General features: G+C 40.2%; 1 protein-coding gene across 6 annotated transcripts in view; it reads left to right on the forward strand.

The window, feature by feature from the left end:
• DAAM2 (dishevelled associated activator of morphogenesis 2) overlaps positions 1 to 24,330 on the forward strand; it is a 212,589-nt gene that overhangs the window by 174,907 nt on the left and 13,352 nt on the right. For all 6 annotated transcript variants that reach the window (XM_085320666.1, XM_085320657.1, XM_085320692.1 and 3 more), the window contains 7 exons: positions 8,091 to 8,175; positions 9,762 to 9,868; positions 10,597 to 10,685; positions 11,432 to 11,600; positions 13,339 to 13,446; positions 14,933 to 14,993; positions 20,285 to 20,416. In XM_085320666.1, coding sequence (XP_085176792.1) covers positions 8,091 to 8,175; positions 9,762 to 9,868; positions 10,597 to 10,685; positions 11,432 to 11,600; positions 13,339 to 13,446; positions 14,933 to 14,993; positions 20,285 to 20,416 — 751 coding nt within the window. The remainder of the gene's footprint in view (positions 1 to 8,090; positions 8,176 to 9,761; positions 9,869 to 10,596; positions 10,686 to 11,431; positions 11,601 to 13,338; positions 13,447 to 14,932; positions 14,994 to 20,284; positions 20,417 to 24,330) is intronic.

Consider the following 24,330-nt stretch of genomic DNA (forward strand, 5'->3'; position numbering starts at 1 on the left):
ACAACAGCAGGGCTCCAGAAAGATACTGGGAAAGCTTTGGCAGTACTGAGCAAGAAAACTGTTTCATTGATCAGCAGAAACCACATATTCATATGGATATGATTGCTTATCTACCCTAGCAAATCAATGGTTAAAAGTAAAGCTGCAGCCAGACCACCAGGACTGGAATGAGTTCTTTCCATTGCTTAGTGAAACCCATGGAGGCTTTCATTATGCTACTTATGTGGCATTAGCCTACATGTCAGCAGGACCCCCTGCCCCATCTAAACCAGCTGTAGGGGAAGGTTTATGTTTCTTTTTCTGCAGTAGTTGCCTATTGTGTGTCTTTGCTAGTGTTGGCAGCTGACTGCAGGCTGGGGCACAGGGAGTACGGAGGTAGGAGGGCAACAGGATTTTCATGCTGTTTGACAGACCTGCTAAAGTGTGTCTGAGGTTCAGGTTAACTCATATAAGTACAAGGAGCACTTCCTAGAGTGACAATGTAATGTGTAGGGTGGCTGGGCTGAGGAGGTTCCAGAAAGGTAGCCCATGTCTTAGTATGATACTAGATGTTTATGTTTAAACACCTTCTATCCCCAAAACAAGAGCAATGGAGGGCGCAGCAGTACATGCTCTTCCTGAGTTCACCTCTTCTGCCTTGCAGGTCTGGCTTGTTCTTACCTGAGAGGAATCCTCTCTAAAAGGTGGGAGGGAGAGGACAGTCTATGTGGTTTGTCTTCCCTTCTGCTGTCTTTAACAAAGTGGCCTTGAAGCATAAATCTTGCACTCCAGGGTATACAGAATGTGCTCACTCCAGGTGTACCGCCAAGCTAGCCCACCTCAACTTGCTAATCTGGACTCAAACTGGAGATGAAAATTTGTTTCAAGATTGTCAGCTACTCTAGTGAGAAATATCCTAATCTTATTGTTAGCAGGCCTAGCATGAATGATGGATGGTCTTGGAGACTGAGCTCACTGTCCCTGAGGACATGAGTTTGTATTGTGCCCTGTTAACTTTACTGTGCTATGCGATGAGAAATGTCTGTCACCAGGTCTATCACTGGCTTAGATCATTTAACATTTGGAATGGACAGTGTTAAGGCCCAAGATGTCAGAAACATCTTACAGCTACACCTAGGATTACTCTTCCTCCTCAGACCTCTGTGTACAGGCAACTAGAAGAGCAAAAAATCTTTGGGAACTAAAACGGCACCTCTAAATTCATGCATTTTTCTGCTAGCAATTGGGGGAATTGACTGCAGATGATAATTGAAAGGATTTTAGACCTCTTTGCAGTTTCTTTCATAACCCTGCTTCTTCTTTTTTTGCATTTGTTTTCCTTTCCTGAGGGGGAGAGACTCCCAGCCAAGTGATTCCTGGCWGGTGCCGTGCCCCTGCTGCTCCTACAGTGCACCTTACACATGTGTGCATGAGGGTGTGCACACACATGCAGTGAGAAGAGATTTAAAAATGGTGACAAACAAAGAAAATTTGTGCAATCCTGAGCTGCAGCCCCATCTTCCAGGTTGCCACAATATCTGCCAACAGCTGTTCCCAATTGACTCTTACTATGCTTATATCCCTGTAGTTTATTCCCCCTTTGTTTACACTAAGCTGTCATGTCCTTTAAAGTAAAATAGCTGCATGGGTTGGGTTTTCTTTCCCTCCACTACTTGAATGTTTTTGTTTTACTAACACTGTATTAGAAGGGGTCAGGCAGAGCTCATATTTCATATGGTCCAACAAGCCAAAATCTAGCTAGAGTGAGGAATAGATGTCTTTTGCTTTCTTTTGCAGAGAGACTGGAGCATGATGGACTCAAAAGAGATGAAAATTAAGTTGTTAGCTGATTTTTGCTGACAGTTAACAGATTTGTAAGCCTTTCTCCCTATTCTCATCTCTATTTTCATAAAAACCCTCTTTCAGCTGCTTGCTAGCCACTTCTCTTCGTTTTCCTGTGGTGGGAGGATGTAATTGTCCTTGTTTTATGGAGTCTGATGGTTCCAGAACCCAGCTCTGTCCCATAGCCCAACTATAAAAGGTTCGAATGGGCTTGAGATCAGTTTATCTCACAGTATTTCGTACAGGCCATAATTCTACTAGGACATGGAACCATCTCTCTGTGGTGAGTCTAGGCTTCTACCAGTCTCAAATTTGGCTTTCTTAATGGTGTTTCCAACATGCACTTACTTTGTCACATTGAGAAATTGCTATCCCTCATGACTTTCCTGATGTTTTCAGTTTCCAAGGCTAGAGATTTACTGTCAGACTTATGTGGTCTGGAAGAACCTTTCCAGATCCCTGTGCTTCCCTGCTTTCACCTCTCAGCTGGAAATTTCTCTGATCTCTCTCACCAGTATGGCTTCTTTCTTGGCCCATAATTTAAATAATGGGTAGTATTTGTACTGCTCTGGTATTTTTGTTGTACCATATCTTTACACTATCTCATGCCCAAGACATGTATTTCTTGTCTTGCTCTGTGAATTGCTCCGGAGAGGTGGTGTTATTAAGAAGAAGGCTGAACATATAGTTGTGACACTTTATTGAGTAAGTTATTTTGCTAAGATCCTGGCAAAATCATTGTATCGGACTTGTTCTGAGTTATGTTTGTTATTGCTGTGGCCCAGCTGGTCAGCAGTAACCTTCTGAAGAACAAGTGAGTGCTGGCAAAATGCCATAAATACAATATTAGCAGAATGCAGAATTTGACTACAGAAAGTAAGTTTTTAATCTGAATATGACAGTGGTTAGATACTGGGAATCAGGCTTAGCATGCATCTTTATCAATGTTTGTGACTTCAGGCATCTGTCAATAAAGGAGAAGGGAATAGTACATCTTCAACTAAGATGCTGAAGGGCATTTTCTCACATAACTCTGCTTCCTCAGTGCTGCTAAACTGTTTCAATCCAGACATTTAGGGTACAAGCTATTCAGCCAATACCAGTCTCTCTGTGCTGCTTCTTCTTGCCCCCAAGGCCCTGTGTGCTGTCACATGGTGATACAGTGTTCACTTTTATTTGAAGGTAGATTCCAAGCAGTATGCTAACTGGAGTTACAGATCATATCTTGATACAGAAACTGGGGGAAATTCGCTGGGGTTAGCAGTTCAGTTCTTCTCTGTGCTGTCTTGAAAAAAAACAGGCAGTAAGCACTACCTCCTCGTTTCCTGGAGGGATTTTCTTTTTTTCTTTTTTTTCCTCCCCTTTAAGTTAAGGCACATGATAAATGTTTCTAACTGCTATTCACAGTATGAGAAACCCCAAGTTTAAATAGAACATATTAGCCAGTGACATTCTATTTTAGATCACAACTAGCAACTTGTAGTTGGGGCTGAGCACTGTATGCAATAAAGGACAAATTATTGTCTCATCAGTTTGGAACTGTAATGTGGGGGTTCCCAAATTTAGTCTTGCTTTGCTCTGCTTGGCTTGGGAAGTTAGCCATTCTCAGGTCCTCTGTGATCGGAAAGTATGAGCATCTGGATGCAGAGTAGCTTGGTCACTCATAAGCTTTCTGCTGAAGGAATAAAAGAAAAGTCTGTTTCTTTATGCATTTAGCAGAATACTTCCATAATGAAGTGCTGAAAAGGAGAATTTTGCCCAGCATGTTGATATAATGGGACAAGACATACCTGGTAAAATGTTCCAGCTATTTTCATCAAAAGGTTAGGGCATTGTCTCTCTTCTCCACTGACAAGATAAGCAGCTGAGATAAGAGGATGTGAAGAGAGTGGCTATATTTTTGTCTTGTGGGTAAATTTGCAGTTAGACCAGCTTGACATTCCTAAACACTTCTGAGAGTTGAGAGATCTCCTTTTCCTGCCTTTTTAGGGTAGCAACAGTGAGTATTCCTAAAATGTAGTTATTTAATGTCTGCTTGTAGCTTGGCAGTTGTAGTGCAGAACTTTAGGAGAGCTAAGGAATTAGAGAAGGTTTATGTCCAGTCACTGAGTTTGGGAGTGAATTGGCTAGGGGCCTGTGAAGATGGAGAAATCTGCAATCAATAAAAGCTAAGATTTGAATCAGCCGTGGATATTGGCTTTAGGATGCAGCTAAGTGTGTGGATGAGAASTGTATGTGCACACGTGCATACGTGTGTGGGGCAGGCGGGCATGTGCATGTGTGAGGGAAGGGAGAAGGGCTATTTCCCTGCTGCTTTTTCTCCAAACAGTCAGTGTCTCTCACTGTAACAGCTACTACCGCTAGCATCTTTTGAAAGGAGTTCAGTTCAGTTTGAAAAGGAAAGTGGTCTTGATAGATGATAATCAGTTCCCTTCTCCAAGGTAAAAGGAAGAAGGGGAATCTGATCCCTTTGGTAAGAGAGATTAATGTAGCTATTGAATTGTAGTTATGAATTCAGGATTCTCTGGTAGCACACAACCACACTTCTTTCTCAAAAGCTAAGCAAGATCCAGGGAACAAGTCCATGAGTGACTCACTTTTTCTGTTACAAAAGGAGATGGTTAATGAGCGATGAGTTTTCTATGTTGATCCATTGGGGAAGAGGGGGATGAAGGAGGGAGTTTGCTGTGACTTAAATCAATGGCTATCTGTAAGGAGGAAAAATGAGTGAGCACTGGATGTCTGTAAAGCAAATTGATGCAAAACTGCAACATGTCTCCCAGGCATTTCCAAGTCAGATTGCTGGCTTCCTCCAAGAGGACAAAACAATAATGCACTTGATATCTGCAGGCGAAGCTGGTGTTAAATCAGCTGAGGTGTCCTGGGGAGATTAGTGATGAATTACTCTGCAGAGTCAATAGAGATTATTTATGAAGCCAGAAGGGATAGAGGGAGGCAGGCTAAGTACCCCATCAGAAGTTATTTGGTAGTTGTTGAGCTTTGACATTGCTTGAAGATGACTCAAGCAGTTGGGCTTCCATAGACTGCCAAGAGATGTATGGGTAAGGGAAGAAGGAGGAAGGATTTTCAGCAAAGATCCTTTTTTTCCCCATCTGACCAGTCAGGCTGCTGCATAAACACCCCACTGTCAATATCTGTGCTATGAATGAATGTGCTGCAGTTGAGAAAGGGGCACTATATTTTCTTCTGGTCACATTTACTTCCTCAGTTCTGATGCCAGGATCTGTAATTTGGGGAAGTGTGAAGCAGAGAATGAATTGTATGCTGTCCTGAATTGGATTGTCTCTGGCAGCAGGAGAAAGAGTGCCTGGATCTGCATAACTTGTAAGAAAGTCAGTGCAGTCTTTGTAGCAGATACTGAGATGAAATTTCTATAGTGTCAGTTTTGGGGTTATAATTCAACTTCAATTTGCTGTCTCTCATACCAGCTTTAGGCTCTAGGAGATGCCTCTATCAGGTTCTAAATTGAAAGATTTTACCATCTGCTTTAGTTTCTTCTTTAATCAGTTCACCTSTTTCTGTTTAAAAACAGCACACCTGTTTAACATTACCACTAGCCATCTTTAAGATCTACTGCATGCTGGGCATGAGTTTTGAAAACAAAATGAGAATCACTTGATTAACAGCTATTTGGCTATTAGTTCGGCCACTTTTTAACTGGAAAGATTCCTGTTTTGTACTGTTGATGTTTACAACTCATGAAACATGTCCTGCCCCCAATAGAGGAACAAATTCACTTTAGAGGAGTAAGCTTGATTTGCTGTAAATCATTCTGTACTCATAACTGAATTGGTAATAGGTAGGATGTACACCTGCAGGCACCATGACCCCATTACAGGCATGTAAGTGACTAAGTTAAACTGCTTCTCTGTAGGGGGCTGGCAAGCTTTGTGCTTCTCTTCTGTGGGCTAAGCTATTCCAGCCAGATGTTTTTCTGCTGATGGCAGGGCACAGACTCATCCAAGAAATCAAAGTGTTTGTGTAACTATCTGTCCTCTGGACTCTCAATTATTTTTGAACTGAAGATGTTTCCAAGTGTGTTTAGTGCTGATTAATTGCGCCAAACAAAGGACCTTGGCAGTCTGAAGTCCTCAGGCTCCTGGGTAGAATAGCAAGATCAGCAATAATGTAAGCTACCCCTCCTGTCCTATTGACATACCTCAATCATGTCTATATTTGGTCTTGTTTGCTGCCCCCTCCCCCTGCATCCTCAAACACACACAGAGTAACTTGCGCCATCTGAAGTGGTGGTCGGTGTAATAGTTGCTTGACTTGTATGTATGAGAAAACATGAAACTCACCCTAATATTTTTATCTTCCATGAAAGTGGCACCACCAACAAAAAAACATTCTGGTGTTCATGAGTTGGCTCAGTGTGTCTCCTCTGACAGACTGTAGCACGTGTGTCACAAGACATATCTCTTATGTGGAGGCTAAATTCTGGGAAATGTATAGGTGCAGTCTTATGGGGCAGGGGGAAGCCCTAACAGTTGCAAAACTGCAGGCACCGAATTGTCTGGGCATCTGTATATGTGTCTGCTACAAAGCAGGCCCATACCCACCAACATGCTCCTCAGTCTTCACGTGGTTACAGGGTTTGATCAATTTAAGGTCACACAACCGTGGATTTTAGTTATATTATTAAAGGCAGAAGAAACTGTTCTTCTGAATGAGGCTGTAGAGCTCTATGCAGAAGCCCATGAACTGAGTTTTGTTGTATTGAGCTTGAGTCAAACTGATGACCTAAAGTAAAAATTTTCCAGTTTTTCATTGCAAAACTTCTAATTTTTCCATCTCATCCAAACGTGGCTCAATTATGGCTTTTCTGGAAGTTCAGTAGCCTTATCTTAGCTTGTATCAGTTAGCCTTACCTGTCAAAAGCAGATAAGATGACAAGCTAGTAGCAGAGTGACTGCAATCAGTTAAAAAGTGTAATATTTAAAAGCTTTTGAATGTCTGCTGATTCATATTTTAGTTTCCAGCTGTTGGTTATATTGGGCAATATTAGAATGTTTTAAGTTTCTCAGATTTAGTAATATTTCCTGCCTGTAAAAATAAAGCTCTTACTTTTGCTTTTACGTAGTTCCAAAAATGTGATTCTATCCAAATGGCAATAGCAATGTGAAATTTCAACATGGAATTTTTTAGCAATGAAGACAAAAGCTTTCTGGCTCATGCATCAGCCTGTCTCTCATTTGTATTTACATTTTCCCTTTCTACTGTTAATTAATTATATTGATTGTAAAAAGTCCATTGAGACTGAAGACTTCACTACAAATATTTCTTTTCACACTTCCCTGCTTCAGTACCCAAATTAAGATTTTCTTGTGGATGGCCCTTTCCTTATGATTCATTCAGTCCTCCCCTCATTTTCTAGAATGATTAATGAGGGTGTCACAGGTTGAGGAGGGTGCCAGGTGGAATTTGTCACTTGGGTAGTTATTCACTGACACCTGCACTGAGAACCAGCAAGTTCATTTCGGCTAATCTATTAAATCAAAACAACCTCTTGATGCTAAGAAATTTTGATTGCTTCTGATCTGTCTTGGGTTTCCAGTGGTGACCTCAAGATTTTTTTCATTGATTTCCTGTTTTGTAGTAACTGATTACCCCACTCATTGCATATTGCCATGGAACATGCACAGAGAAAAGCAAGAGTAGGTGGGAAGGAATGTGTAATTTTAATACCTCCAATAATATTAATAAGCACTTGTTTTCAGTGGCTGGCAGTGCTAAGAGGTAATATGAAACAAGCCATCTGCTACTTGGATATGTCCATGCTGTCAGTTTCTTTTTCAGTTGTGACTACTGGCAGAATGAGCTTACCAAGCACAACCAGTCTTCTCAAAAACCTCTTTTTTCAGATCCAAAATGGAAGGATCAGTGCCATTACTTGTTATCCTTGGAGATCCTGTAATATTCACAAGCAGAGGTGTAACATGGGCCCACAGTCACTAGTGATCTATATAGGTCTGAGAGGCTTTAGCAGTAGTAGTAGAACTTCATGAGGAAGGTATGTGATAAAATGGAAGTTGAGTTATCTATCACTTTTGATCTATGAGGAGCTGATCAAAAGCTGATTAGATCATCTTGCTGAGTACTCTAGAATAGCAGCATCATAGCAGAGCTTCCTGTGGCTCTTTCATGTTTTTTTTTTTTTTTAGTACAGCTTTTCAGGCCTTCCATGTCTGAATTGTCAGAATGATTTAAGCTTTGCACTAATGGACAAATATTGATACTTTTGAAAGGCTGAAGTTGTCTAATGAAGAAATCAGACAGGCAATCTTGAAGATGGATGAGCAAGAAGACCTGGCCAAAGATATGCTTGAGCAGGTGAGAAAGATTACGGTCAGCTATACCTTATAAATACTTTTTTCCCACCAAAAGCAGGTAGATCTGCATTCACTGTGCTAGTATGTCTGCAGATTTGAACATGGCCCTGTCTTGTCGGTGGAGCTGTGCAGTGGAGCATGAGAAAAGTTTTTTTCCCAGTGTGTCAAACGCATCCCTCAAGTAACTCTGTTTGTATCAGGTTGAATTTGATCCCCCTGGGTTTTTGGATTTCATAATAGTATACTTTTCCCAATGCAAAATATGCATGATTATAATTGGTATGGGTTTTTCTTTCATGTCCTTTCTTTCTGTGACTTTCCCATCTCTTCTTTATACTCCTGTTTTTGTTTTGTTTTGTTTTGTTGTAAATCTCCCTTGCTCTCTCTCCCCCCCTCCCCTGACGTTTTCCATTGGGAAATGTCATGAACCAGGCAATGCAGGTCAATGGTTATGGTYAGAGCAAGAACTAGATTGGAACTCCCATTCTAACTAGATTGGTTAGAATGGGAGTCAGAGAATTGTTTGCTGCAGTTAGTTCACTGTGTAGCTTGTGAGGGGAAGAGGGAGCAATTAAACCACTATTGCCAAATATTGCTCCATTTATAGAGAGTAAATATGATACTTTAACTAAAGATGCATATGCAAAATGTTACAATTCTAATCTCCCTGACAAATATGATTCTTTTGTGTGTGTGTGTGYGCGCACACTAATAGTATTAATCATGTACAAAAAGCTTTTTCATTTTGGAAATTTATGGCCCACTTGTCACATTAGCTGAATGCCCGTAACTGCAAGCCTCTGATATTGCACATCTTTGAATATCTCATTTTTAGGAGGTAGGGCAAAGTACTATAGTAGTGGTGAAAAGTAGATAAAGTGTTGGTATGCCTTGCAGGCAGTTTTCTTCTTGTGGGTGTGGGCTGAGGCTCCATGCATGGCAATATTTATAACCAGACTGAAGGACAACTACCACCAGATATGTCAAAAATCTGTCAAAGTATGAGCTTTTAAGGTCAGTACATGAATAGCAGCCAGTGTCAGACACAACCAGTGGCTTGGTTATTGTTTATTGTTTCTGCAGAATAGGGAAAACCCAAGAGGGATATAGATGAGGCTTTGTGTGTACTGTAGGATAGCCACGATGGGTACTTTACACTGATTGGGACACATCCTGCTCTTACTTGCACCAGTTTAAACTCCAAGTAATGCTGTGGGAATCAAAGTTCTTTCTGTACTTCCCCTTGGGTTAAGCTGGAGTAGCATTTAGCCTTTAGAATTTAGAAATTGGAAATCCCCCCTTGGAATTAAAAATGTATCTAATGGGGTCATTAAGGAAGAATAGAGAGCAGCAAGGAAAGTTTTAACAAGCAAGCTTTAAACAAGGTCACTTTTGTAGCCACAGCTGCATTTCTTTGAAGTTACAGTCATGTGGCTGAATCAAAGTAATGCTTCTCCATAGTARCATAGAGATTTGAGGACTCTCGCGCTCTCTCTCTCCCTCTCCCCACTGTTTGTCCCTCTCTTTCCCTCTCTTCTTTTCCCTCAGTCTCTCACGTTGATATTTGGTTTGTGTCTGCCATTCTAGCTGCTGAAGTTCGTTCCTGAAAAGAGTGATACTGACCTGTTGGAGGAGCATAARCATGAAATTGAGCGCATGGCCCGGGCGGATCGTTTCCTCTTTGAAATGAGCAGGTCTGTTTGAAGCACTATGGGAAAATGCACTGGGAGCTTCTTGGAAGCAACTGCAATCTTWATTGAAAATGGATCATCTGGCCCTAAGGGGAAATGTGTAAGGGACTGTGGGCCAGTATTATATCTGCCATTTGCCAGAAGCCATGATGTTACAAATGTTTCAGTTCATTACACAAACTTTTTCTTGAAGATAAACATTCTCCTTGCTGTCATTTAGGGACAGTCCCTTGTTGCCAAGCAGGTGTCTGCCTCCTCTGTTTAACCTTGTTCACATGAGAAGGATTTCAGATCCAACTACTAGGGGCRGAATAGCTGCGGCCTGGGATTTTGTATAGATCCCTTTTTCCGTTCAGCTGTCCCATCTCTTCATCATCTGCCCCTTTTACTTCTTCCATCCTTTTTGCAGCTCCTAATTGATCATGACTTAACAACTTGCAGTACAAATTGAGATGCATTTTTCTCAGCTGGCATCTCCCTGAATCTCATATTTTGAGAATAGCAGGAATTCTTCCAGCTACTCTTCAGTTATATTCAAAATGTATTTGAGGTCTTTGTTTTCATAACAGTCTTGATTAAGAAGCATTAGATGTTGTAACTGTGTCTATAATGCCATGCACTGGTCTTGCAGGACCAGCATCCAGTGGTTAGATTGTGCAGGCAATGCGCTGGTCTTGTGCTTCAGAAGATGGTTCAAGTTCAGTGTGGACTGTCCTCTCCCTTTTGTCTAGGATTGACCACTATCAGCAGCGGCTGCAAGCATTATTCTTTAAGAAGAAGTTTCCAGAGAGGCTGGCAGAAGCAAAGCCAAAAGTAGAAGGTATGATTAAAGCCTGTGCTAGGAGTTGGATAAAGGGGCAAAGTGTGTCAAAAGAGCCTTATCTTCAAAGAAAGTGCTGTTACAGCATGCTCTGTTTGCAGAGCCAGTGAGTCCAAGTCATATGCTGGAAAACAAGTTCTGTCTAACACTCTTGTTACACCTGTTAGTTTAATAAAGTGAATGTCATGATTATTACACTGTAAATGTGACCTGAGAGATGTGGCAAAGTGCTACCAGATAGTGCTGAGGTGCCAAAAACTTCTAAGCTCTTTCTGTGTAGATCAGACATCCCTTCTTACCCTCAGTCCTTGTACCTTCCTTTCCCTCAGGGCAGATAGGGCAGATGCCTGAGGACAGAGGTATTCTGTAAATGTGTCACAAGGAAAGACGCATAATTTCTGTRCAGCATCCTTGGTTATTGCAGAAAGGAAGTGAGCGTGTTCTTTTCTGCATTTTCAGATGAGTTCAAGCCTTTTCCCTGTTCTCACTGGCTATGTTTTTAGAGTAGGAGATTTGGGAGAACAGCCAAGCTCCAACATCCTACATGTTAAATGCAGTGTGCCTTCCTTCCTTCCTTCCTTCCTTCCATCTGGGCATGCGGTGGTGAGAGGACAGTGCATGGACAGTCTGAATTGGAGTATGTGCTGATCATCATCAGCAGCATTTTAGGGTACTTCAAATCATGGGCCTAGGTACATCCAGAAAGACCACTGCACAATAACCTATCCATTTTTAATCTTCTCAAGCCATTCTTCTGGCATCCAAAGAACTCATCCGCAGCAAGCGTTTGAAGCAACTCCTGGAAGTGGTTCTGGCCTTTGGCAATTATATGAACAAGGGCCAAAGGGGAAGTGCATACGGCTTCAAAGTCTCCAGCCTGAACAAAATTGCAGACACCAAATCCAGCATAGACAGGTAGGTTGAAAGGCCCTAAATGAATAAGTTACTGTGCTGCATCTCTTATCATGGTGATGAAAAAAACGTGGAGACCATTTAAAATAATGTCTCGCTTGGCATTTAGGTAATGCTTTTCATTTGAAAAGCATTTGGAGCAGTTAAGACCAGCTATTCACACAGTACAAAAATTCTGCCATTTCTTTGGATAATTCACATCTGTTGTTGGATTGTGTTTCTGCAGCACTACACAAAAATGGCATAATGTAGTATTTCACCAATAAATGAAATGAGGTGGAGTGGCGAGAGGAGGCTTTCTATGGAATTGGCCCTTTATACCAATGTTTTATGGCCATGATTTTGGAAAAAACAAGAGATTAGGAAACTCAGACCATGGTTATACATCTCCTGTAAAAATATGGCATATATTTCTCAGGCTGGAGGGTCATAAACTAGCTCTATGTACACTGACATTGGACCACAAGGGCCAGGGCATAGCTCTGGAGAGGCTGGGCTTGGTTGTTTCTAGGCAGTTAAGGAAAACAGCTGTTGGGATGTGGTGCTAGCTTACTATTTATGGATGTGGGCAGTAGGCATACATAGCGTTACAGTGCATATTTTACCCTCTATCCCCATGCTGGTTCAAAAAACTGATCTAGCTGTGACTGTAGATAGAATGCCACCTTTGGGCTCCAGCAGCACTACAGATTTTTCCTTGGAGATCTCTTATGCTAGTTCTTACTAACTTACTAACCTTCCTTGCCTTGTGAGACCTGCCTGTGAGACCACAGTTGCAGTGAAATGACTTTAGGCTGTGACAGAATGAATGATGGCAGTAAGAAGTTGTAAGAAATTCATCTCTACATAATAGAGTTTGAGCTAACAGAGCTCTGTTAACTGACTACTGCGATGTCCTTTCCTTATTCTGAAGCTAAACCTTGTGTTGAATATTTTTTTGCCTTAATGTTGCTTGGCTTGACTTTCCATATATTAAATGTCCTCTGCAGGCGCTGTGCTCTCTCCAGGTCTTAACTCCCAATGTCTGGTCTGTATAAAGCAGTGGCTATCAGCCGTCCTGTACATCAGTTAACCATGTAACACCTACCTGAATTAGCCATTCTGGCTGGCTGTTCTCTCCACATGCAAAATTCACCATTTACTTTTAAAAATTTTCTTAAGCCTGATGCTACTTATCTCCTGGATCTCATTTCTTTCCACTCCTACATGAGCTGCCATTGCTTTTGTAGTAGTGGGCTTGAGTCTTTAAGTGTAGCTGTAACTCTTAATACAGAAATCTATCTTTGCAGTTTCTTCAGTCTTCAAAAACCTTTTCCTCTTTTTCATTAACTCTTCGTTTTATTCTATGTCACTTCTGAGAACATCTGACTTCTTCCTTAAGAGTTAATGACACTTTACTACTATTAATTGTTTATTCTCTAAAATGTTTGGGGACAAATTAGTATACTGTGATATGCAGGATTTTCTGTTACACCAAACAGAAGGAAGCATGCTGGTGCTTCCTGAATAAAGCAAGGCAGTGTGAAATATTCCTGAAGTTTTAGGAAGAATGGCTCTTAAAGGGCTAATTCACTTTAGTCTGTAATAGCTTTCTTTCAGTGATAGAGCTATTAACTGCTGATCTATTGTTTGTTTTGTTCACTCAAGCACATTTCCTACCCAAATATTTTTCACTTCTCCCACCTTCCTTTTTCTTCTCACCACTGTCTTCCTTCTCTCATTTCTTCCTTCTTTGTTTTAGGAACATTACACTGTTACACTACTTAATTATGATCTTTGAGAAGAATTACCCAGATATCCTAGATATTCAGTCTGAGTTGCAGCATCTTCCAGAAGCAGCAAAAGTCAAGTAAGTGCAGTGCTATTCCCTGTTCCCAGAGCTGGAGTTCCCAGTGTTTCTTGTTAATTTCTTGATTGTTGGTTTTAAATTACTCTGTCCCAAACTCATGGTCAGCCCTTCAGCTGGGGCACCTGGAATGCCTTTGCTGACATCCTTGACATTATTCTGAAGTACATCAACAGAAAATTTTGGTCCAAAATTATTTAGGTGACTAAACTCTGCTTTACTTAAAATACATCTGTATCTACTTTATTTCTAGATCAGATGTTGTAATTATACTAGTCATTATTTGCAACTCACTCACCATACTCTGTGGTTGGCCATYTAAGTTGTGTGCTATTTTTTCTGGATAATTGAAGGTTTGTTTTAAGCCAGAGTCAATTAGGCACAGAGGCTATAGGAGGCCATTTTTAAGAAGATCATTCAAACTTTTGCACAAATGAGTCATGCACAGAAATTTGGAAAGCATCATACTTTCTGCACAAATTTCAGTGATAATTTTTTCCATTTTCATAAATGTGTGTGGAAAATGAATACGCAAGCTGTCCCCCAAAATACTAGCATTTTTCTTTACAAACCACTGCTCAAATATATCTTTGCATATTATTTGCCCAGATATTGTTCTTTGTACAGGGCACTACTCCAGCTAATGAAAGACAGGTAAAAATAAATACAGGTTCATACCTAAAGGCATTTATTAAAGTTCTTGTCATGTTTTTTAAGATGTGAACTACTCCTCAGCAAGTACTTGGAGGAGATGCCTACTGGCTTAAAAGTAAGAACTAACTGGCTACCTAGAAGTGAAAAGTTTTGTTTCATGCAAGTCCCAGAAAAAAAGTCTGGTTTGTATATGACAAAGAGAAATCCAGTACAACACTTAAGTCTAGAGAAGCATTTATTAACATGCACAGTAGAGTTAAATGCTTAGATACGATGTTAGCTTGCAAGCACTGACATATAGAAATGCAGGTAGAAAAAATCAGCAGTATTTGGATTGTGAGGAAGACAAAATCACATGTAAATGTGTTGCTAATGGGATTCAGTAGTTAATTAATGGCTCAAAAATCACATGTAGAGCTAATATGAGACTATCACAATGTGTGTGCTGAAGCTGGAGYCCCTGCTTAAGAATCAGCCAATTATTGTATAACTAGCCATGTGACATAAATTCCTTGCTGGAAGGTCGGGCTYACTTCACAGGCCTGGTATCTTAGTACTCTCAGGTAGAGGTTCCTAGGGTAACTCCTTACTTCTTCCCAGGAGAATCCCTATCTTTTCTGTGACCACGGATCTGTGATCTTGCATCTCATACAAAAAGCAGCACAAAGTATTAACAGACTCTCTTCCCCTCATTTCTCATCATCTGGTATGGCTGGTGCCAGAGGCTGGATACCAGACTTGATGGGCCAATGCTCTGTTCTGCTACAGAGTTCCTGTATTCCTGTGTAACACTGACCCTTTTGTTTTAACTCCTACATATCTGTCTTTCATGCAGCCTGGTAGAGCTGGAGAAGGAAGTTAACAATATAAAGACCGGATTGAAAGCTGTTGAAGCTGTAAGTATCTCAAGGTTTCCAAACCTCCATACTAAAATATCTCACTCAGAATCAGGGGCACTATATATTTTATGAAAAGTGAAAGTGGGCTTTCCTTTCCATTCTGTTCTACRATGTATTAGCCAAGAAAAAACAGAAACAAGCTTCTCCTGGGCCGCTCCTGCTGATGATCTTAGCAGACTTCAGCCTAACAAAAAGCTTGTTTGATCTCGGCCCGGAGAGTTAAAGATGATCTGACAAATGACACACACTGCAAAAAGAAATAAAATTAATTTTATTTCGTACTGAGGGATGGCTGGCTGCTGAACAAGTGTTTCACATGGCTCTTGGAGTAGTTGTAAACAGAGAATAAATACACTGTTATACACAATWCTAACCTATCCTAAGGACACTTTGAGAAGATGAAGGAAAAGATAGACTAGCTAAAGGTGAGGCAGCAGAGCTATCAAACAAAGCTGCAATAGCCTTTGTTCCTTCTATTAATTTAAGATGTTTTAAGCTGGACTTGGTCTACCTGTGCTCAATCTGTGCTTAGTTAGTGCAGAGTCTTCAATCTAAATAGAGAACAGTACAAATGGTTTATTGATGCAGTCTTTTGTATTGTGTATTTAACTTACAGGAGTTAAAACTGAGATATTGGTCTAAATGTTCCCTGGAGACATAACTTTCTATGTCAGCCATGGTTCCCCTATATGGAAGCCTCCTTTASTCATTACCACCAATTGTACAATGGACAACTACAAAATGGGCAAAATTCAGTGGACAGCTTGCTTCTCTAGATAACAATGGCTAGAGCACAGGATCTATTTATTAGGGAAGGCCAGAGGAGAGAACAGAAATTGAAATTCAAAGCTTCCTTCAKGTATATGACAGAGACAATCAAATGATACATGAGCTAACATAAGTTACATACATGCAGATATTTCTCTCTTGTCTAGGACCATTTCTTTTATTTTTTTTTTTTCCTTTTTTTTTTNTTTTTTTTTTTTAAGACTTTGAACATGAGCTACTTTGAATTTCTCAATGGGAAGTCTCAGAGAAAATTATCCCTTTTCATTTAAAGCCTAGATGTTTTTTGAATTTTGCATGGACTTCTATCTCAGCAATGCTGTAGATTGATTAGAAAGCCCATAGGAAGGATCCTGTTTTCTGAACTCCTTCTATGAGCTTTTAGTGTAATTGCTATATAATTCAGTAGATATGCTATTGGTTTAGTTTCTGGGAAAAGACTCTGGGCTTTCTGAGTCAGGGCAGCATAGTGTGAGACAAGTGTGTTCAGTGGCAGGAGCCAGGAATTTGGTTATGCCATTGACTTGTATGTGTGGCTTTGAAAAACAACCTGTTTACCTCCTCTCTGTGAAATAGTAACTATATGTACCTCCTCTCACACAAGGGCTGTTGTGAAGAGCAGCAAAATAGTGTTTGCACCGCAGTAGAGATAGTAAAGATTAAAAGGTTATGTTACCCTGTCATCTCTGTCTCTTTGTAGCTCCCATCATCTGCACAGTTAAACATTCTCTGTCCTTAAGAGCTGCAAGTACAGGAACAAAATCATAAGTTCCGTTTGGTTGTGGCATATCTTGTCTATCGGATATGCTGAGGCAAGGATGACACTGAAGAAAATCAAGAGAGAGGCCTTTGAAACTCAAGAGGATCGTTACTGTGTTTAGATGTTCCCTGCCTTTCAGCCAGGGTTTTACTTTTTTCAGTGTCCCACCATCTTCAGAGTAGAAGCTTTGTTTTACTTGTTTTTTTCCAATCGTATCACCTTCATGCTAGTGGAGAGATCCAGGCTGGAGACCTTGCATGTCTGAGTGTGAGCAATAGCAAGCAATGTCAGCCAATAACAGCAGCAGCTTTAATGTATACCTTMCTCCTATATGACCCTTCTATAGTGCCTTAGTGCTAAGCTAGAGAAGCATCTTGTATTCTAGCAGATATTCTCTACTGCCTTTGCTGTTCATTTTGTGGCCTCTGCACTAGGAGTGCTGGTACAGGGACTAGTTGGTAGGAATCATGGTGGATAGTTTCTGTGAAATAATTGCCAGTCTTGCAAGGAACTTGAATAGGACCCTCCTGTCTGTCATATATAAAAACAGAGTGATGATTTCATTTTCCTTTCACCTGGCCTGAGTCTGATTTGGCTGTGGAGGTAGAGGAAAGGTTCCACGGTCTATCTCTGGCCTCCAGGTCATCTGTCTGTCTCCAACWGTTCCTCGTCTATTTAGCCAGTAATCCTCCTGCATGAAAAAAAAAAGACCTTCCAAGCCTTATTTCTGGATTTTTGGGGTAAGGGAGAAAGCAGCAATAGGAAGAGGTACTGCTGCATGCATGGCAAGCAGTATTTGGGAATTAAAAGCACYTGTAAAGGGAAGGCTGACATGGAGCACATGACCTGGAGAGGCCCAGTTTCAGTAAGAGCAGACAATTCCCCCTGTTGAAATGTGAGTACCTGCTTCTGTTTTGTTTTCTGTGATTTGATTTTTGCCCTTTTGCCTTTGCAGCCAATTTTCCTTCTTTTTCCCATACATGGCTTCCATGGGCAAGCTCTCCTGCCCATTCAATCACCATCTTCCCTCCCCACTCTTTTCCCTGCCATGGTATTTATCAGCTGGGTCTGCCAATGCCTCCCAGTCTGCTTGCTCAATTGCTTGATGGTTTTCTGGCATGTAAAAAGCAGCACTATAGCAACAATAGAAGATCATTGTCAGGTGGAAGGGGGAGGAGGAGAAGGTGCAATTCTTGATTCCAGGCCAGTTTGTTCTCACCACAGCCTTGGCTCTAGTGACTGAGGAGTTTCTTCAAGGCCCCTTAAGAATAGAAAGCTAAAAATAGTTTCACAGTCAGATGCTTTTAAAGGTACGTGTAACCCTTTGCTTTCCTGGACTTGCAGCTTCTTTTTAAAAACAAGACATACTCACTTTGTCAGGATGTTCATGCAGCTATTGTCTTTGTGTAGGATGATCCCAGGACAGCTAAATAGTTGTTAGTCTTTTCCAAATCAGCAAATAAACTCAGTCATTGGAGCCCTCTCACAGAACAAGGAGACCATGTATGCCACTTGAGAAACCACTGCCATGGTCAAATCCTTTCATCTCTCAAGTGAACCAGTAGACCAGGCCACCAAGGATAGCTTCTGCTGTTATGCTTTTATGACCAATATAGACTATTTCTAGAAGATGAAGAAGACTTTCTTATTCTCTGGCTTCTTTTTTGGACTGGTTAACAGTCATATCAGTTACTTATGTGGGATCTTTTTATTAATTTGAGAGAATTATTCTTCAGGAAAGTATTGAATTTGAAATTGAAAAGCAGATAGCCTAAAGAATGTTGCTCTCCAGTAGCAGTCCCAAATGCCATAGCTTTCATCAGTGCAAGTAGGATAACAGAACTATTATACTCATCTACTTTGGGGGTTAGGATAGAGGAGTAGAGCAACTTTCAGCTAAAATTAGCTTAAAAACAAGAATGGGAAGAGAGTGGCTAAAAAAAATTCCCATAATTCTCAGCAGCATGTGACATGACTTTCCCTGTGCTTGAGAAGTCCAATTTAGGATTATAATATAGACAATTCACTGCAAAGCAGTAACTGAATAGTGCTCCCAAGACAGTAGATGATGATATATTAGGAAAACCAGGGAAGAGGAGGATGTAACATAAAGCAGAGGGAAGCAACACTTTTTTAATTTGTACCTTTCTCCAGTCATGTGCTTATTTTTTTTCCCGACACTTTTCTGCCTTTTGCTCTTTCCTGGTAATGATTATATCCTCTTTCCAATGCACATCAGAGCAGAAGATACATCAAATCTGATTTTTGGATTTGCATATCATCAGTGTGGAGCACAGCCCAAGGAGTTTCTCAGTGCAGATGATTATAAACCTAACCATTTGACTTTGTGAACTGGTATTTTGATGACCAGTAACAAAGAGCATCAAACATGCTTGTAACTGGAATTGCAGCTAGCAGAGATGCAGAAGAATAAAAACACACACAAATATTTTTTTCCAGAGGGAACACAGGGTCAGATTGTAACTTGACCTGCTGCTGCTATTTCATGCTGGTTTTCCTACAGAGAAAGCATAGCTTTAGCATTCCCACTGATTACGCAGCTGAGGATAAAGATGAGACCCAGATTAGCATTTCGTTGTCCCCATGAAACTCTCAACAGCACAAAAGCCAAGCATAGACATGGGAAACAGCCTTTCTTACTACAATTTAATCATTTTGAGATGCTCAATATTTTTTTCAGTGCCACAAGCATGGTGAAGAGAGTAAGAGAAGGGATAGAATAGGTAATTCTAACTTTGAAGTAGAAGACTTGAGCCCGAAAGAATCTTACAATCAATTTTTTTGTAAGTAGTGAGCTGTGACTTTTATGACACCAAAACAAATGCTTATTGACTAGCAGAGTGATGGCAAATGCTATGTAATAACCAGACTTCTTTCTGCCAGTTCTTCAGTGGGGGGAAAATTTTGATATCTTTTTGTTGCTCAGCTAGTGCTTTTCAGAGACCCTGTGGGAATTTAATTATCTCTGAGATTTCAGCTTTTGTCAGTCTGAAGTTGGTAAGGGACCTAAAAAGTTACTAGATGAAGGGGAATTAAAAAGACAGACAGAAAATGAGATCACACAAACAGTGTTTGTTAAAAACAGGACCAAAATGAATCTTATCTAGTCATATAGTCCATCATCTTCTCTAAGAGAGGACCATGCAAAAATGTTTTTCTCAGGTTTTCTGAACCTTCTTGCAAAGGATCTAAATGCATTGGGGAGATTCAGAGCTAGAACCTAAAAAGATTGTGCACATATGTACACATTTCCCCCAAAATGCAGCCCTTGGAGCCCCAAGGAGAAGAGAAGATGGAGGGAAACTTGCTATAAAACATTCCGAGTACAATTGTTACACAATCTGAGTTGTCTATTCTTTGCCATTCTGCATAGAAAGAGAACTCCTGCATTTCACATACATGATACTTGGATTCTAAAGTTGCTTTAGAAATTAAATATATTGATGGCTTTCTTGAAAGTGGTTGTTATTCTAAGATCTACAGAACTGCAACTAAGACCTTCCTCCATCCCATCTCAGGCCTCCATCTCATACTGCAAAGGCAGAACCTTTGGCTTAGTGAGAAACAGTCTTTTTCTGAGTTATAATTCTGGATGAGTGTGTGGAGTGGGAGCAGAGCACGCTCTGTACAAAATTAAATAGATGGGCTTCCTGATTCCCTTTTTTTACTCAGTGAGGAATCCTTGGTACTTGACAGTCTATATTTCTTATTTCTCTTTCAGGAACTGGATTATCAGAAGAGACGCATGCGGGAATCTGGAGACAGGTTTGTTCCTGTCATGAGTGATTTCATCACTGTGGCAAGTTTCAGCTTCTCAGAGTTAGAAGACCTTCTGAATGAGGCTAGAGACAAGGTATTGATGTTTTTTGAAGTGTCTGGGGTTTCACTAACCAAATCAAAAGCATGAATTAAAATGAAAACAGCAATTTCAAATGGGACCATAGTGAAAACTATAGCAGGCACTGGAAGCATTTTAAGCTGAAGTTTTTGACTTTTCCTTATCTGGTCTATCTATGAAATTAGCAGTTTAGACCATGTCTTAAGGTTAAAAGAAGATTCAGTGTTCTTGTCCATTTCTGGCTAATCTTTCTTAACAGTATCAGTGTGTGGGATAGAACTGTGATGATGATTTCTGGGTGAGGGTATCACATTGTGCTGTGGTATTGCAGGAACTACCTTTTAAACAAGTTCTCAAGAAGAATTCCCATGCTTATTAGCGATAGTGACCTGATAGCTTTTATCTTCTTCTGCTGACTTAATCCCACCCTGTGTATTCAACTGGGGACATGTGCTTCATTGATCGCTTTAAAAATGAGCCTTTGATGTCTGGTGACCCTGAATACCTGATCTTTTCCTGTTACCCTTCTCTGTTATTGCTTGTATTTTGTTGCGTGGGTGGAGATCCCAAGCATGCATAGTTTGTTAGATGTTTTAGGATCCTTCTCACACAGGAATTACTGTGTATGTGTTACTCTTCAGGTGCTTCAGGATTATTTTGCGTTTTTTGTACAAGTCTGGTAAGGGAGGTGCAGACAACTGAGGAGGTGCTTGTTCTTTGCTGATGATTTAGAAGTTGGCATTAATCCCTCTGTCCCTCAATTGGATGAGGAAGAATTTATATGCAAAGATCGTAAGCATACAAATTTGTTTACGGAGAACAAATTTTAAAGTAAATGATACGTAATGACAAATCTGCCCTCAGCTGGTATATTGAAAGTAGTTGGCTTTATGAAGCAAATAGKTTATTTCTTTGGAATTGGTCTGTTTCTACTGCTGATGTCAGTTCCTACAGGGAAACATAAGCAGTATTAAGAGACATGTTGCTTTACTAGTGAAACCTTGGTCCTTAGGTTGGCAGGCCATAGATTTTGAAGAATAGGCAAAATACTACCTCAGGATTTGGATAGTAAGATTCCTCACTCATTTAGTGACTCTGGTGTAATGTCATCCTATGACTTGATAGCATCTTCTTGCTGTGGAGATAATGTTGGTAACATTGACTTGCTGCCCCAAACACCAGGAGCCACTGGRTCTCAGCTAGAGCTAGCTACCTTGGCAAAAGCCAGAAGGGGAGTAATTTTTACTGCACTTGGAAGATAAAGCAGTGCAGTCTAACACTCATTAATGTTCCAAGGGAACTTCATGGAGAGTAATGTGCCTGTTTTTTTTCATTGTTGACATGTTGCTTGAGAATATTCAAACCACTTCCAAGTTAATAATATGTGCACTATATTGGCTTTATAATCTTAAGAACAGAATTTTACATTCCATGCCTCCACTTCTAAGGCCATCTGAATTTACTGAGAAAAGCTTGGTTTTCTGTGTTTTTGGAGCTTCTGTTTTATGACTGGTAAATTTTTCAACTTAATCATAGTTAGGTTTGTGTTTCTGGAAGAGGATTCACTGTGTCCTTGGCTTAGACTCCCCTGTTTTGTTTTGATGTTACAGATAGTGGTGGACCTTTCTTTTGGCACACTAGAACTAAATCTCAGTGTGGTTTATTTAAAGGGTCAGTCATGAGTTAAAATGATACATGTCCAGCACGGAATTGCAACTTTCCTTGACCATGCAAAGGCAGGAAAAATGCAGATCTTTTGCTTTAAGAATAACCAGAGAAACTCCCTACAGACAGACCAACACGTCTGGAAGCTGTTGCACACTTTTTTAGATATTAGCCAACATAAAGCACTTGACAAAAAGAGATGTTTTATTTTAATGACTATAACATGCTTAGGAAACGTTTCTCTACCTTCTCCTCACACACCCCTACTATGTTTGAACATATGCCTTTCCAGCTTCTGCTCAACCTATGGCTTTGGTTCCTCTACTGGCAATGAGCTGCTTTTGGACTCCTAAAAGGGAACGATCTGTCCTTACCAATGCTCAGCTATTTCTCATGTTTGCCTTATGTTATTTTTCCCCTCTCTTCTTCCTCTTTTTYTWAAAAAAAAATAAAGAAAAAAAAGAAAAAGAAGAAATAAAAAGAAAACTGGAAATTTGCAACAAACCAGATGTGCTTCTCAAAGTCCACGTTCTTAGTGGGCTTTCTGTGTTTGTTGAATCACAAGCTTTTTTTCTTACCATGGAAACCTACTATAACTGGTCTGTTAACAGAAGAGAGTGACCTAGACATCTGATTATCATGTTCTTTCTTGATTTCTCAAAGCAAAGCAACCCCCCCCCCCAAAAAAAAAAATAGTGGGAGAGGGAAGGCTTTTAAAAATATCCTAATGAGCCCAGGAAGAATTGGTCTGGTGCACAGATTTAGTAATAATAATGAAGCTCTCGTTTTAACAGCTGGAGTCAAATATCTTTCTAAATATAGATGTGGCTAATTGATTGCTATGAGTTAGTCAGAGCTATGTTTCCACAGCTGGGATTTAAAACAATACAAATTATCTTTTCAAACCTGGGATTTTTATATTTTTTAAGTATCTTTAGTACTGGAAAAAAAAGTCAGTATTTAAGTTATGGAAACAATCCATTACCAAAGTGCAGTACTGACCCTCTCCGTAGCAGGTATATTTTACAATTCTATTTAGCATTTGCTGTCAGGTAGATCACTCAATTTCTCTTAATCAACACTGTAGTGACTACTAGTAACCAAAAAGAAAAATCTTTTCTCCTGTCATTCATGCGTATGGAATACAAATATCCTCTTCAATCTTGGAAGGCAAAAAACTCTTCCTTCTTGGAGATATGGCCATGGAGGAATCCCGAACCTCCTGTGCATGGTACCAATCAATATCCTGAGACCCACTGGGCCAAACTGGGGGCAGAGGCAATTCCTATGAGTCTGTTGGTGATGTTGTTATTTGAAGCTGGGACCTTTAATTTTACACAAAACCTAATGGGGAGCCGCTCTAGGCAGATGGAGCAGGTATAAAGCACAGGTTTCCCAATTAATACACCTTAACCTAGGCTTCAACTTACCACATCTAGTAGGAATGGAAGGGATTTTATTTTTTGACTTTTCTGGTTAAACAAGATGTTTACTATTGGTGGCCATGGGGAGGAAATATTTTAAATTTAAAAGGCAGATTGTTGGGTGCAAGCTATGTTTGCAGAGAAAACCTTGTAACTATAYTTATCTTCATGCAATAAACAGATGCTTCATTAATAACTGATTGAAAACTTAGGCGGACTCTTTAAATAGGATCCCAGCACAGCTGGTTCCTGTTCTTTTTCTGGATTTCTCACTTTCAATACAATCTTATAAAGGAATACATAGACTAAGTCAAGGGCAATGTTTCTGCCATTTCCCATCAACTGGGGGATAGGTAGATAAGACAGTGAAATTCTGCCCTGGAATCCTTCACCAGTTTTCACATGTTTGAACAGACAAAAAATAGACTTTTTCACAACAAAAACAGAATGGGGTTGAGTTTTATTTGTGAAAAATCTTCCCCTGTGTTTCTGTGGAGAAACAATGAAAATGTCCAGTCCAAGGCAGAGTGTCCTTCTGTGGTGTGAATTTTATTTTCCCTCTTGAATAAGGTGACATTTACCCCATAGGAAGCTTTACAATGTATTTAAATGTTGATAAGTATGAACTTACATCCCTATACTGCTGTATAACTGCTCTGCTTTGTGTGTGCATGGTTTATAACAAACCTATTTGTAAAACATTTTGGATCCTCCTGAAAGAACCGAATCTGCTTAGTCAGATACTGACATTGCCATAATTATTGGTGTTCATATTGTTGCTCCATGACACTGAAGATGGATTAGACTTGAAAATCAGACTTAAGCTTCCTTATAGAGAGA

The sequence above is a fragment of the Rhea americana genome, unplaced genomic scaffold, assembly GCF_003343005.1.
Source record: "Rhea americana isolate MKP2758 unplaced genomic scaffold, rheAme1 scaffold_119, whole genome shotgun sequence".
Lineage (NCBI taxonomy): Eukaryota > Metazoa > Chordata > Aves > Rheiformes > Rheidae > Rhea > Rhea americana.